The following is a 16,607-nucleotide window of genomic DNA, read 5'->3' as shown; positions in this document are numbered from 1 at the left end:
ACAAGCCAGCTTTGTGTATGGACTGGGATATTGTTGATATCACATTGAAAGACTTGCAAAGATGGGAGTCAAAAAGTTGCACCAGCACGTGATGACATAATTGTTGGTCTATTTCTGGTTGTTTGCAGTGAGAACTGTACATCTGCTTTAGAAATCAATTATTCACCAACTTTCAACCATCGTCCCAATCTGAGCTGAAGGAACCAACGCATGTACTCATGTTGATACACAGAGCAGATCCAAATCTACTTTGCACTTGTAATGCGCCTCCCTATCACCCTATTCTGATTAAAAGTTCTTGAAATGGGGTTGTGTTAGGTAAAGGCATTTTTCAGTAGCTTTGAGTTACCGTCTCCTTTTGAATATTTCCATTTTTTTAAGACGCATGACCAATAGAGGAGATGTCTCTTTAAATGAGAATGAGGAGGGAGGGAAAAAAAAATAGTGAATAGTGAGTAGTGAAACAGGAACCTGATAAGGGAAGAAACCACTGTACTGTATCAATGTCTGTTACCAAGTGTCAGAGATCAGCTCATTCCTGGACAGTGACTGCATCAGCAATGCAGTAAAGTGAGAAGGACACAAAAAGGACTGCATTCAATATTTGATGAGAAACAGGATACGCGCTAACCAAGTTTCACAAAGACTCCAGTGAAACAATTTTTCCGACCCAGTTCATTGATTTTTTATTTTTTTATAGCTCATAGATAAAACGCCAGTCTTTCCACAGATCCAGCCCGAATCAATGTGGCACCATTTTATTATCAATTTTCTTCCAGTAATATGATAATCAGCCCACGAGGTGGAATTTTAAATGAATCATCCTTAATGCCTAACCACAAGTATCATCAGCAACTTCTTGGCTCATCCTGACATTAATTTGCAAGTGCAGGCTGTTCTTCACTTTCATGACATAACAAGAAAAATGTTCCAGTCCCAACTATCAGCTTTCTAGATTAAAGGGGAACACGCATGATTCTTAAATGTATGGTGTTGTGCGTGTTGCTATAGTGTATAAGTTATTATTATATTAGAATTGAACTGGAAAAGTGCTATACAAGAAACTACACTTATCTATTTACAATGGAAAATGGATGACGATGTGCATTCATGTGGTTAGCTCAATCTGGGCAGTGCAGCCCTTCCTGGATATAACACCCCCCTTGAAAGTGATACAGTTCACTTTTCCACACAGGCCACAGACTATCAGCTGGGCTAGTAATACCACTGCCTCCAGCTCTTTAGCCGCTGAGTATCTGACATGTTTGGCTGCATCCTTCGTTACAGAAAACTGAAAATATATATGCTTCTCCTCGGGTTTCCTTGGGTTGATCTTGTGTCGCTATAGAAACACGGTCATGAAATGTAGCACTATACATGTTACATAATCAAAATGGAGAAAAACTAAAAAGACAGATGGTGCTAAATATATCAGTGCTCTGTGGAAAGTGATTTATTTATAGAATATCCAAGAAATGTATGTTAATAACAAAAGGCACCCTTGTCTTAAAAAAAATGATTAAACAAATAAATCCTGTCAACCACATTCACACAAATACAATTTATGTAGTTATATATACAGACCTACTGTAAAATATGATTCTATTCAAATATTTCACCTAAACGTATTTTGTACCGATTATGCAACTGCACTTTTGTAATGTTTTAAAATGTTTCTTGTGAAAACTGTAAGTTGCCCTGGATAAGGGTGTCTGCTAAGAAATAATAATAATAATAATAATAATAATAATAATAATAATAATAATAATAACCTGGTGTTGCAAGGTAGTTTAGCCTGGCAGACAGTAATACAAATAGGAGTATAGTCCTGCTGCAAATCATTTGTGAATTGATTACATTAAATTACTACTCTGTCATTGGGGACCTTGAGAAACATTGTCAATGATGGATCACAGGAAGACAGCATTAGCTCACTCTCAATTTCTAACCACCCTCCCCACCCATATTTTCAGACAAAAGGATTCATATTTATAACTGCCATTCTGATCAAAACAGTGAGCAACTGTAAGCTGTGGTGCCCAGTCAGTTAACAGGGGGGGGTTGCTGTATCACTGCCCTTGAATACGTTGGCTTCTTTATCTACTTAGCACTGGTAACCCTAAAGCAGACATTGAAAAGATTACACTGGTCTGACAGGATACATTGATGTGTACGGCACAGCAGTGTGGCCCTGCTACCAATCAACCTTGAACAGAAACAAAGGAAGTCACGTGAAACAGTACTGTGCAAACGGTCAGTGAATTAAGAGAGTAGCTGCATGGAAACCTGGCGTCACCTGATCTCACATAGGCATCGAGTTTCCTACTGCAGAACTGGACACACATAGGACAAATATGCTTTTGATACAATAATACATGCTACAAAGCATTGGGGGGGGGGAAATGATCAAATTCACCAAATATTTTGTCGAGGGGATTTTGTTTTTCCTTTTTAAATTTGTGGTTAAGGGTTTAATGACTCCATAGTTATCCGAGGCCTCTACAACTATGAGAGAGCTAGTCTGAAAATGAGCTATAAAACCCCAGCAGTTGTGCATCACTGTACAACGTCAACACTACAAACCCAAGCAGTCCTTACAGAAGGGAAATGTAGTACCTTCATGGCAACCATTCACACAGCCAGGCATGTCACAGAAGGAGGAGGGAATGGGATTATCACCCTGCTGGGAGAGAGGCCCAGGGTAAAAACTATTTTGACATTGAACGTTTAGGTAGCCCTGCACATAAATGGGATTACGACCCTGCACTGTGGCATCCCTTGGCCGCAAATGGGATTATTTCTGTGTAGCCAGGGAATCCTCAGACTGACTGAAGTGTCGCCCTGCAGAGGGAGGAAGACCACTTGAGGCATGATCATGACTCTGACAGTGCCTGGAGTCACGAGCAATGCACACACATCAGCCTGACATGAGCTGGCCTGATGTGGAAACAAAACATACCACAGTACCACATACACCAAAATCAAAAGAAAGGAGATTGAACTAAATGTGTAACCAGTCAACCTATGTTATGAGGGCAACCTCATTTATTAACCAACAAGAGCAAAAGTTTCTGTGGTTTCTGTAGCTGACCTAGCAAAGAACGGTTTAAAAAAGCAATAGGATTAATGACCCAGAGTGGTAGATACAATTAGGTGGTTTTCACTTGGGAATTTAATTTAAAATAGCCATCAACTGGTTAATTAATGGACACCTGACTTTTGTTTCACAATGCGGTTGTGCCCATTGTGATGAGAAATTCCTGCAGATCTCAGTCTAACCTGATTACATGTTTAAAAATGTAATTTATTGACAAGACGTGCAATGGTAGAAAAGGACAAAAATCCAAAAAGGAACCATGAACAAAATATTTGCTCATCACAAGAATTATGGGGGAAACCAAAGATATAAAATAAACAGAGTGGAAACCATTTCACCAGTTTCTATGCAATCCAAAAAGCAGTAGAATCTGCAAATTGCTTGATACATATTGTTTTTTTTTTTTTTAAATGTATTTATTTTCATGAACATCTAAATATCTGGTCTACCCTCAAACCTTTACTTAAACATACACTCACCTAAAGGATTATTAGGAACACCTGTTCAATTTCTCATTAATGCAATTATCTAACCAACCAATCACATGGCAGTTGCTTCAATGCATTTAGGGGTGTGGTCCTGGTCAAGACAATCTCCTGAACTCCAAACTGAATGTCTGAATGGGAAAGAAAGGTGATTTAAGCAATTTTGAGCGTGGCATGGTTGTTGGTGCCAGACGGGCCGGTCTGAGTATTTCACAATCTGCTCAGTTACTGGGATTTTCACGCACAACCAATTCTAGGGTTTACAAAGAATGGTGTGAAAAGGGAAAAACATCCAGTATGCGGCAGTCCTGTGGGCGAAAATGCCTTGTTGATGCTAGAGGTCAGAGGAGAATGGGCCGACTGATTCAAGCTGATAGAAGAGCAACTTTGACTGAAATAACCACTCGTTACAACCGAGGTATGCAGCAAAGCATTTGTGAAGCCACAACACGTACAACCTTGAGGCGGATGGGCTACAACAGCAGAAGACCCCACCGGGTACCACTCATCTCCATTACAAATAGGAAAAAGAGGCTACAATTTGCACAAGCTCACCAAAATTGGACAGTTGAAGACTGGAAAAATGTTGCCTGGTCTGATGAGTCTCGATTTCTGTTGAGACATTCAGATGGTAGAGTCAGAATTTGGCGTAAACAGAATGAGAACATGGATCCATCATGCCTTGTTACCACTGTGCAGGCTGGTGGTGGTGGTGTAATGGTGTGGGGGATGTTTTCTTGGCACACTTTCGGCCCCTTAGTGCCAATTGGGCATCGTTTAAATGCCACGGCCTACCTGAGCATTGTTTCTGACCATGTCCATCCCTTTATGACCACCATGTACCCATCCTCTGATGGCTACTTCCAGCAGGATAATGCTTGTCACATGTCACAAAGGTCCAATCATTTCAAATTGGTTTCTTGAACATGACAATGAGTTCACTGTACTAAACTGGCCCCCACAGTCACCAGATCTCAACCCAATAGAGCATCTTTGGGATGTGGTGGAACGGGAGCTTCGTGCCCTGGATGTGCATCCCACAAATCTCCATCAACTGCAAGATGCTATCCTATCAATATGGGCCAACATTTCTAAAGAATGCTTTCAGCACCTTGTTGAATCAATGCCACGTAGAATTAAGGCAGTTCTGAAGGCGAAAGGGGGTCAAACACAGTATTAGTATGGTGTTCCTAATAATCCTTTAGGTGAGTGTACATCAATATTTTATTTTTCAAACAAATTACTTGAAATTATCTAAATATCTCCAAAATTTTCACATTATTTTCAAGCAGTTTTGTAGCAGTTGCAATGATTTTAAAGTGAAGGAACTCCCATGTAGAAGAAAATTACATTTTTGAGCCAGTCAGATTATTTGCTTTAACAGAGCAAAATCAGTTAGGATAATGGGACGACTCAATACAGTCAAACAGTTAGGCCTACACGTTTTAACTGCTCACTTTAAAACTCATAGGTTTCTTGTAGCAGCACATCATGTGGTATAGTCAACTCATTATTAAGTAAATGTTCTGGTCTCAACACATGAGTAATCAAATAATCTTGTTCACAGGTAGAAGTACTAGAAACAAATTTGAGTGTCTTCATTCCAACCACACCATTATGTCTTGGCTGAGTGACTAAAATTGCATGGTAAACACAGTGCATTGCGGGTTTGGTTCCTGCCAAGCGATTAGCTACTTCATATGTATTTTACTTGAGGAGTCTGTCTCTTTTCCCAAGCCAAGCCAAGTTTATTTATGTGTTATTCATTTTTACATTTACAGATATCATAACAATTTCAGGTCTTCTGCTTAATTTTTCCTAGCACTCCACAGTCGACCAATTACTGCATCAACCTCACACAGAGCATTGCATGAATGTGTCCACTTATACCTACAAGAATGAGTACACAGTCCTCAAAGCTCGTCCGCACACATCACAGACACTTTTACCTAGCTTAGGTAATAGTGAGTGCACTTTAATGCGGAAGAAGGTTATTGAAAGTCAGACTGCTGCATGATAAAGAAAGAGTGCAGATGCGGTGTCCTTGTTCATGAGCCAAAACCGCTCATTTTAACCGATAACGCTGTTGTAAGCCTGCTGCTGCGGATGACCAGACACACAAACTGGCTGTAATCAATGAATCTACACCTCCTTCCGACTATGCCAGTCAGGCTATGCTGACAATTAACACTTGAGATATTCAATCAGTTCCTATTAGGCTAGGCCACAGATTTGTTTTCTATAGGGCTTAAATAAAACTGGGATATAGACCAAAGAGACACCAGCAACCAGCATAAAACGTTAAAGTATTGTATTTTACAAAAAAGGAATAATCAGTAATAAAATCAGCAGCACATTAACACACAATTGGGATACCCGTCACAATAAATAAATCACACCATTATAAACATTTTCCCCATACAAACACATCCTTAGAAACTGCAGTTTGAACTCTTATCTAATCCCAGTTAAAGAGCTATACGCTTAATAAAAACCCATCCACATATTCCCATCAATACAATATCAATTTATAGTCAGAATCCCAGCCCACAACGGGGTATGCGAGAACCCGGACACACACGTCCACTGTTCCCATCAGCGGTAGCGCAGACACTACACACCAGTCAAACTCCCGATCCGATTATTCTCACCACAGTTGCCTCCTCAAGGCTATCGATAGTTTTCCACCAAACTCCCACTATAATGCAGCAATGTAGTAGCTCTACAACTTGCCAAACCACATAAGGCAATCTCTGCAGTCTAAGTCTCTGGGCTCCCGCAACCGGCCTGTCTGCACTTTCCCCGACACTTCCTCCCTACTTTTATAGAGGTGCAGCAATCACATTACCCCATTACACAAACCCGTATAATCCCCAAAATTCAACCCCTTTACACTGTGGTATAATAATGAAAGGCAACCCTGTGGCAACATTGTGTGTTAGCAGGGAAACGTTCGAATAAAACTAGCACAAATGTAATAGGGTATTTAAATGGAAATCTGAACATAAAACATTACAATGATTGACATAAATAAAGTGCTTTGTTTTCTAAATGCGTACACTTCAGTCAAAACAAATTAATGAAACAAGTGCTTATTTGCAGCGTAATCACTAAGTGTCCACTCAATCTCAGTACAGTTGTAAGAAGACACTTGTAATGCTACACAAAGTGTGTTTTTCAAGCACATGAAAGACTGTAGACAGGTGAGGTAGGGACTGCGATTTGAACTTGATTTGCATTTATGCAGCTAAAACACCATATGCATATTTTATACATGTATTTACGAAAAGTCACAAATGGGTATGCACGTAGTCAAATTAAAATCGGACAAACTGACCAGCCCTGCGCTTCTAGTGTTAAATTATAAAAGTGAATCATGCAAGAGATCACATCACTAGAGCTACAGTACAGTAACTGCACAAACTGGAGGGTTACAGCTGCTAAAGGGAAACTACAGCCTAGCTTTGGATTCAGAAGGAAAAACTGAAACAAAGTAAAGGTTCGGTTTCATTTGCTTTGTTTTTCTTTTTTGTTTTTCTGTTTTTCTTACAAGGGCAGTGTGAGTAGTTTACAGTATCATTTGTGAGCAAAACATCCATTTGCTGTAGCAATTATAATTATTTGGTAATTTTTAATATACATTTCACTTATTTTTTATTTCTTTACAATTCCCATTCAGCATTGTTATACTGTAATAGCAATGCCTAGTATTTATTAAAGTACTGTGTGGCACAACCACTTAAAGACTGTTACATTTAATTTTAAGTGCAAGATTAATCCAGCGATGAATCAACTAATGCCCATTGACTAATCGATTAAAATATTTGATCGAATGACAGCCCTAATTATTATTATTACTACTACTATTATAGATTTGCATTATATATTTGTTAAAATAATTCATGTAATTATTTAACAAAGCACTGACATAGCCAAAGTGTCGATCTAAAATCGTGTCTATGGTGTTGACAATGTTCACAGCTTTGTCGTTCACCTCCACTGTCTAGGGGGCAGCAGTAGTCGTCATTTATCTTCACACGCCCCTCTTGATCTCTGCATAGTATTTCATCTCACAGCCACAGCTCGCCTCCCGCAGCAACTTTCCGGAGCTGCGCCGCTTCTGCACAGATTTCTGGGGGTGGGGCTTAGTGACGTCACATCTGAAATTCTGTGCAGAACTGCGCTGCACGAACGCGGCAACTTTCGCGGCATATTACACTGAGCCTGCGCTGTTTATACCCAATAGCCTAATTTGTTTGCTTCAGTTCATAGTCTTTCATCTTTCCCAGGTGACTCAAAGGACCGATCATTGTTCCAGTTGATATTTTTCCCTACGAGCAATAAACTACTTTTGGAATTTACATTTTCATCACAAATGAAAGAAAATGTGACTACCAAATTATGTGTGTGAATTGTATATACAGACAGCCTGCCTGAAAATCTGTTTTATTTGAGGGAGAGGTGGCCATTATCCAGTTGACACAATGCAAGAGCCCCATGACTGTGGAATTGCCATGCGGAGGCCTGTCTTTAAAGTTCTCCTTTAAAAATCCAGGTGACAGCAGTGAAGAATAGGGCACAACACAAAGGCCAATTCCTCATTATTGTAAGTATGCAGGAAATAAATGTTCTATTCCTTCCTAGCAAAAAAGAGATTCATTTCCCGTTATAAAGCCATTGTAGTGTGCCAACCTTCACTGAAAAATTAAATATATACTAATCATAATATGAAAACAAATTAAGTTAAATGACACAAGGTTTCATATCTGAGCATCTCAAAGCCAAAGCTGTCCGAGACTTAAACGAAGCTGTCCGACATTCATGTGGCTTTTGTGGATGTTTAAAAATACACATCAAAAGCCTCAGTCATCAGATCAACACCTGGCCATCGTCCGCCCATAAACCTTCTCCTGTTGAAAAGAGAAGATGGATGTGTTGTGTTATGTGCCTCAAGATGTGTGCACCTCAACTGAACGTTAAACAATGTGGCAGGGGACGACACCGTCTCCAATGCACAGCCAGTGCTAGGTCACGATACAGAAGTGCAGTTATTTAATGAGATTTAAATCCCACTAACCCCAGCTTCAGTTCAAATGCGTTTAATCTCTTGGAACTTGCAAGTTCTCTTCCAGATTAACCCCTCTTAAACCGCCAAGATAGCAGCCACACTGCACCTCTTAGGTCTTCTTTTACAAAAATTTGATTCCTCCAGGACACATATTAGACCACATTCCCCAGTAGAATCATTAAATTAGGGCTGGGCAATATGACTTAAAAATAATATCTCTATATTTTTAGAAGTTTGGGCGATACACGATATATCTCTCGATATTTCTTGTTTTTATCCAATCAAGCTACAAAATAAGACCAAAGACATTCAAACTACAAGCATTTTGTTAATCATTAAATATGCAAAACTAACACATACCACATGCAGGCTGTCATGGTAAATATATGCAGAATGCAACACATTACAGCACAAGTGTTGTGTGATTAAGTGTGTTATGTTGTTATGGGGTATATACACACACACACACACAATATGATTTACTGTCACATAACAATAACACAAGTAATAGTAATCACGCAACGCATGCGCTGTAAAAGGTATAGATTCAGGTAGATTTACCATGTCCGGGTTTATAGTGGCGCATTAACATCTGCTAGACAGGTATATTTCTTCTCTGACTGTCGTGTCTCGATTATGCTTACCGGTATAGTACGTGTTAATACAAATAGTTATAATAATAATATTATTATTATTATTAATAATAATAAAACTGTTTCTGCATGTTCGCATTGCTTTACAATTTATTAAAATGCAAACAAACGTTGATATAATTTGTATAAAATGAAAAAATAATAATCTAAATTAGCGGGGGTGGAGGGTGCGAAGGTGTATTGTTGGGGGTGCTTGCAGATCTAGATTAGCCCACCGACGAGAGCGGGGAACAACGTGTGCCCTTGTGCATTAAAGAATCTTTTGGTTATTGTGGTTATTCTGTGTCAGTTCACTCTCCTCCATGTCTGTCTGTGTTTCTGATGCACATTTCTTGCCTGCGTCCGGCACGTGTGGAAGAACTGGGAAGAACGCAAAGCATCCAAATGACGAAAACTATTGCCGTAAAGAGTGGGATTTGCGACACAACGTAATAAACAATAGAGCATAATATGAAACAAGACGTTTTTTCTATCGTCACACTATATATACATTTTCTGTACTTTATGTGGATGTGATCTCCATTACAGTGGTAAAGAAAATTACATACGATTTAATTAAAATGTTTATACAAAGAAAATAAACCTCTGTGTCTTTTAATCAGGGACATCTTGCGATTCCAACATTCACAGAAATCTCGAATTGAGCCCAGGTTGTACTCGATTCCCAATATCCTACTTCACTTGAACTGTGCGCTCTGTATTTTCACTGAACTGCATAGGTCTAACTCCATTTGTACTTTATGTAGTAATAATGTTTCCTTTTTAATACATGTCTTACTCACAACTGAGTGCCTTTGCAAACACAGTAACAACAAATCAGACTGAGCTTTAACAGGCTCAAGGGTAGATGCTACCATATTCTTGTGGAATAAGGTCACATATGCAAGCAAACTGCTCAGATGGGCCACAAAAGATTCTAGTACATTCTATTATTGAGTCCTGCAACAAAAAACACAGCATATATTTAAAAACTCCCAAGGAACAAGTTGAGTTTTTTCATTCTTTTTAAATTAGATTCACCAAATACCAAAAATAGATTGAACAGCCTAGATTTTTGTCCCAACAGAGTTACAGCCAAGGTGACAAACTCATTGTACCTGACACATTGTGGAAGGTTTCACTGTGGTACAGCCAAAATCAATCTGTGCTATACTAAAGCTACTTCCCACATATTTATGTACTACAGAAGATATCAAATGTATTGCCGTTGAGACTGCTGGAAGGTCTGATGCCTTATCCACAACACAAAAATAATTACACATAATTACAAACGTGCAATTCAATGGTTACAACTTCTACAGGCATTTCATTTAAGCACAGGCAGATCTAATTTCCTTTCATTTTCATCCAGGCTTCAACCACTGTGAGAATACTTTTTTCATACTTGTTTATAGCCTAACGTATGATGGATAGCCAAGGAGAGAGAGAGAAAGAGAGAGAGAGAAAAACCATGAAGGATACTCTAGTGACGGGTCTCAAACCTGTATACTCCACAAACCCTATTCGTGGGTCAGTGCCATTATTTATCTGATAGCTAGTGTTGCAACTTAATATTGCACATTATGACACAGATCAGAATAACTTTAGGTTGTGGATGATAGAAGTATGTCAGTTCAGTTCAGTTCAGTTTTAAAAATAAAAAATCTGTTTCATATACTCTAAGAGTGGTGAGTACTTTCTAATTATAGGCACATGAAATAAAATAACTGCTTTTACTATTTTAGAAGCTAAAAATGATTACATGGCTTAGATTAGCCAGGTTCCTGAAAACATTGTACGTTTTCACACTAGTCTCAGTCTGCAGCTCAAATTTGCCACTTTCATAGTTTAGTCCTTTCGTTTTTGATATCACTGCACAAATAATTTAATGGTTTACTTTCATATTTTATTTCCGTGTGACTCAACGCCACTTCTTTTAGCTCTGTAATTTTCAGCGTTCACTTTAATAATAATACATGAATTTAACAGGTTCGGCCACATATTCTTAACTACGTAAAAATAGAACAGAATCTTACATCCAATTCTTGCTTCATAGCAGATTACTCATGAAATGGTGCTTAAAGTCAAAATACCCTACGTCTATAGTTGCTAATAGTCAGAAGTTGCTAATAATTTCTGATAATGCTCTCATTTCTATTTCAATGTGAATCAACATAAACGTAATGGAATAAGAGCACTTTTTTTTTTAAAGCAATAATCACATGTATACAATATTTGTATCAGTCTTTGCCAACAGACACTGCTCCCTTTTCAATGTCTCCAACAGATCAGAGATCAAAGCCAGTTGTATTAATAGAGGCTAATACCCTTGATGGTAATTAAAGCCAGGCTGTTGATTTGTAGTACAAACCACTAATGGATGTCTTCAATGTGATACTGGAATTCAAAAAAATTCCAGTAAACAAACAACACTTTGTACAAGTAGGTATGTTTTTTTGTGCGGCCCTTGTTTTCCTTTAATACTTTTATTTTTTTATTTCTGTAGCAAAAGCAAACACTTGACCACACAAATTCTATCACAACTGCACCAATATGGTGGCACATCTTAGTAGCCTTGAAACCTTACAAATTTCTGCCAATTGTCAAGTGCACTGTGCATCACAGCTGAACACCTTCAAAGTGCACCTCCTGCATTAAGAGTTAACGGATTCCATTTCACAATGGGCGTTAATAAATCAGGATCCATGCCTGCTGCGTCTCAGGTCTATAAATAGAAGCTTGCCGCAGAAGGACAGATGCAATTTACGCTGCAGCTGCACATGTTTGTGGATGCATTTTGCCTTGCACGAGTGTTGGAGATTCAAGCAGGAATAATCATTCTTGCATCAGGATAGACTGGGCTTCACGGTGGCCAGATCAGCACCATGTCAACACACTCAAGAGATCCCTAGAATAACATTCATATTTAATTTACTGAAAGTTGAAGGATCCAAGTGATGTAACAAGAGCACCAGGCATCATAAAAAAAACTGGGATATTGTATGGGGGTTAATGTAAATAAAATACTTGATTTGCTGTGACCTTAACATCATGAAGGTCAGAAGCCCCACTGATTTAAGACAGCTAGGCCTAGATGATTTGTATTCTTTTTAAAAATACAAAGCTCTGGAATTATTTTCAATAATGCAAGGTACCACGGCATTTCAATTAATACATTATTTGCAAGCTTAGGAAATACATCCATGTGCAGATTGATTCTCTTTTCCGCTCCAACCACTCAAAGGATTTTATAAAAATGTGTCTGTTTGTTTCAATGTTTGTGATTCTCCATTTGATAAAAAACTAGACTATAGGATCCTTAATATGGAGAAGTTAGTTATGGCACCTCATAACTAACTTCTCCATATTAAGGATCCTATAGTCTAGTATAATAACTTAGGGTGTAAATAATATTTGCAGGCCTATTAGAAATTTTAATCTTGAATTTGTTTGTTTTAAATCTAACCCAGAACCTGTTATGGTCTGAAATCTAAAATAAAAGAATTCTGTAAAAGTGGCTTTTGTGCACTGATGGACACTATACTAAGAACCAGCCCACATGGGGGGGACAGACCTGCTGCCAGAATCATTGGTTACATTGTCTTTCTGGATGGCCAAATCTCATGTTCGAGAGGAACACTTGAGCCAGGAAAGAGAAAATGTGCATGAGCAACTGGCAAGCACAACATAGCTACTTGCCGCAGGGAGGTGGGTCCAATCTGTTTAAATGCTAGTTGCACTGATGTTACTGCTCAAAGCCCTACTAGGCCTGATGCAAACCTGGTGCCCCTGCACTCCAATAAACATGCATTACCGCTATGCTACAACACCTGGTGTTGTGCCACATATCGCCACCTGAATCAATTGGTTACCTCCCTATACTGTGCAGGTACACATTTCTATTCATCCTCCCACCCACAACCCAGTTCAATACATTTTCTATCAAGAACAGTCCTCAAACTTAGTTTATTATTATTATTATTATTATTATTATTATTATTAATATCATCATCATTATAAATGTTTCTTTCTAGAATGGAAAGTCATCTGTAATTTGTTGTACATGGTGAATAATACATAAATCAATCACTACATTAAACTGCTCCAAAATGTGTTCTACATTCTGTATTGCTTAGTGATCTAGGGTCAACACTGTGTAGTAATCTGATTTCCCACATTTACCATCTTCTTATTGGAATCTCTTATTATTATTACATTACATTTTGTAGCAGACACTCTTATCCAGGGCAACTTACATTTGTTACAATACATCACATTATTTTGTACATACAATTACCCATTTATACAGCTGGGATTTTACTGGAGCAATCTAGGTAAAGTACCTTGCTCAAGGGTACAACAGCAGTGACCCCACCTGGGATTGAATTTTGATCAGCAAATTCTGTCAATTCTGTTAGCACACAGCCCCATTTAGCTAAAATGGGCACATAGGCCTACAGTCTTCAGATTAGTACTGCGTTTCTCTCAATGGCTAAACTACAATGTGCACTGCAACCTATCCCGCAGGCTTCACAATGTTATTGTTAGGGTAAATTAAGTTTACAAACAAGAATTATTGATGAGTACAATAATTATTGACTATAGTATTGTCTTATTAGACGTGACAGAAGAAAGAAATCAGAATAAAATGTCAAAATGTTCATTTTGGAAACAAAATATACATACGTACATGGAGTACTTAAACACAAGAGAAGATGCATCTAAAATACTTTGAGAGAATATCATGCTATGCGGTCTGAACTGCTTCCAGCATAATTAATTCCCCCTCTGTGCCTTCTCTCTCCACACACATCTACTGCACCTACATCATAATTAACATAGCAAATTGGGGCTGTGGCATATGCGGAATTCCGGTTTAGTCTTTCCATTACAATAGCAAATCCACAATCATCTACACTAACAGATCCTGATTATTTTCTCCTTTGTAGACCAATGAAAGATGAGATGTTCCGTGCAAAGAGCAGTAAGGCGATTCTGAGTAATTAATGCCAGCACACCAGAGGGATCGGCCAAAGCACAGGCTATGGAAAGCAATGCAATCAATATGGTAAAATGAGTTCTGTATCCTCTTCACTGTGTAGTAATCAATACCAGGTTGCAACACTGTGTAGAACATTGCATTAACTAAAGTATCTTCAGCTCCAGAAGGTTGCGGTCTTCTCCAGCCCACTCAGTCGAGAACAGTAAGCCACTGGTCACATCACAGCAGAGATAATGCCACCCAATACTGTTCCAGACATGACTAACTACCATATGTTACTACAGCCATGATCATCAACCAAAAGTGATCTTGGCCCAAACATATACTTTAATATCACCTAAACTGGTTTCTTTATGTTAAAGGGTAAACATGAAACCGCTACAAACGCATATTTGAAAACAGACGCTGGTGTTAACCGAAATGAAGTTCCATAAAATGACATTAAACAGCAGGCTCTGATAAAAACTTAATGAATGAACCTTGCACCAAGACGCTGTGCAATTGGCTTGGGGATAAAGATTTCAAATCACACGTGCTGGTAAAACTGGGTTATGCATCCCAGTTTGCCAGATCTATGTTTATGGTGGCCCATCCCAGAGCGCATAGGAGTTTGCACTGCACAATTCTGCCCCGTCAGCACTCTCCCCTGGCACAGTCAATCTGCATTCTAGCCTAGTGGGGACAGTATTCACTTGTGTTTCGAAAAGCTACCAGAAAAAGCTCTAACTACACCTGCAGTAGTGGTTTTATTTGCCGTTAGTGCAGCTGACTGTTTCCCAGCATGAAGCCAATGGGGAATATAATACACCTGTATTCATTAATAATCTGAGGGTTCATGCCACACCTTTGATAATAAACAACTGCACAATCCAGAAAAACGTCATAATATATATTAGGGTACCCATTCAAATATGATATAGTCTATTTTTGTAATAATAATAATCAATGTAGGTCCCCATGTTGCAAGAACATTTATTAAGCAACAGTCTCAAAATAGTGCAAACACACAGAAGGGGGTTGGGCTTGCTAAATCTGAAATTAAACAGATCTAACACTAGCCCGAAATAAAACAAAAATCTAATCCAACCACAAAACAAACAAACGCACTGCTAAGATACAAGCAAACGGGAAATCCAAGCTTTTCGAGAGTGTCATATATAATAACGGACTGTGCAAATGTGCCAGTTTAAATAGTAACTAGAGCGCTTTCACCGGTTAGGACCTCGTCCATCGCCTACACAACTCACCTTTACCAATTCATCATCCTGAACACAATAATGAATCTGCCACATCGAAAACAGCGCGTATCAGGAAATGATTTCATTCAAGAGATGGTTCTGGTCTGTCAAATGCAATGCACGGCTGTCGGTTGCAGCAGAATTAAATTATATATATATATAATACTGCCTTAAAACCTGCTCAACAAAACCGGTCATATCAAAGTAAAATACCATTAAACAAATGAACCTCTCAGGACTAAAAGTAATCAGAGACTTGATGCCCGATCACCCGCCGCTGTCACGCCACCGCACACGCACAGGCACACGGCCTGGATTATGGAAATAAATAGAAAATCTCCCGCTCCGTGCGGTGCGGTGCGGTGCGGTGCGGTGCGGTTTATATAAGCGAGTCTGCATCGGCGCCCTGCGCCACCGTCTACAGCAGCAGCCCCTTCTCCCACGACCTCCACCCCGCTGCTCCCAAGACCCGGGACCAAATCCCTCCCCGACCCCCGGTAGCAGGTCGCGTCTCCGGGCTTACCGTTCTGAGCAGAGCCCCGCGGCAGCAGCGAGCCCCCCAGCAGCAGCACCGCGAGCACCGGAGCGCAGGACATCATCGTCGGGATCCGCCCGGGGAGCCAGGTAACAGGTGCGGGAGCGGGCGGGGATGGAGAGATACCGATCGGGGGGGACAGAGAGGGGTCGAGGGGAGAGGATGAGATCAGGGTCGGTCTAAGCCCCACCGCAGCCCGCCGGAGAGATGACAAGCAGCCTGATGTCGCCCGAAAGCAGGCAGAGGAGGAGCGGCGGCGGCGGCGCGGCGGGTCGGAGATGCCGATGCAGGACTCGAGCCTCCTTCAGCGGATAGCGGATTGCGGACGCGAGATCCCGCGAGATTACATCAGCAGCGCTCACAGGACCTGCGCACGGCGCCGCCTTTCACACTTACTCTTGAATCATACCAATCGCAAACCCGACAGCGTCCACGGTTTATTTACCTAACCCAGCTTTGTGGGAATAAAACACCGATTCGCTCATGTGTTTATTTTATCACCCATTCTAGTAAATTGTGCCCTTATAGTACACGGTGTGGTTTTCTATAC

General features: G+C 39.7%; 1 protein-coding gene across 2 annotated transcripts in view; it reads right to left on the bottom strand.

Moving 5' to 3' along the window:
* The window catches only part of LOC136748294 (neuroplastin), a 63,931-nt gene extending 47,538 nt beyond the window's left edge, over window positions 1–16,393 (bottom strand). Inside the window, exon 1 of one of the 2 annotated variants that reach the window (XM_066701904.1) lies at window positions 16,046–16,393. In XM_066701904.1, the coding sequence (XP_066558001.1) occupies window positions 16,046–16,121 (76 nt within the window). In that variant the 5' untranslated portion in view covers window positions 16,122–16,393. The remainder of the gene's footprint in view (window positions 1–16,045) is intronic. The other variant, XM_066701905.1, reaches the window with a different exon arrangement.
* Between the last annotated feature and the right edge of the window lie 214 nt (window positions 16,394–16,607).

The sequence above is a fragment of the Amia ocellicauda genome, chromosome 4 (assembly GCF_036373705.1).
Source record: "Amia ocellicauda isolate fAmiCal2 chromosome 4, fAmiCal2.hap1, whole genome shotgun sequence".
NCBI lineage: Eukaryota > Metazoa > Chordata > Actinopteri > Amiiformes > Amiidae > Amia > Amia ocellicauda.
This window is presented reverse-complemented; position numbering and strand designations above follow the sequence as displayed.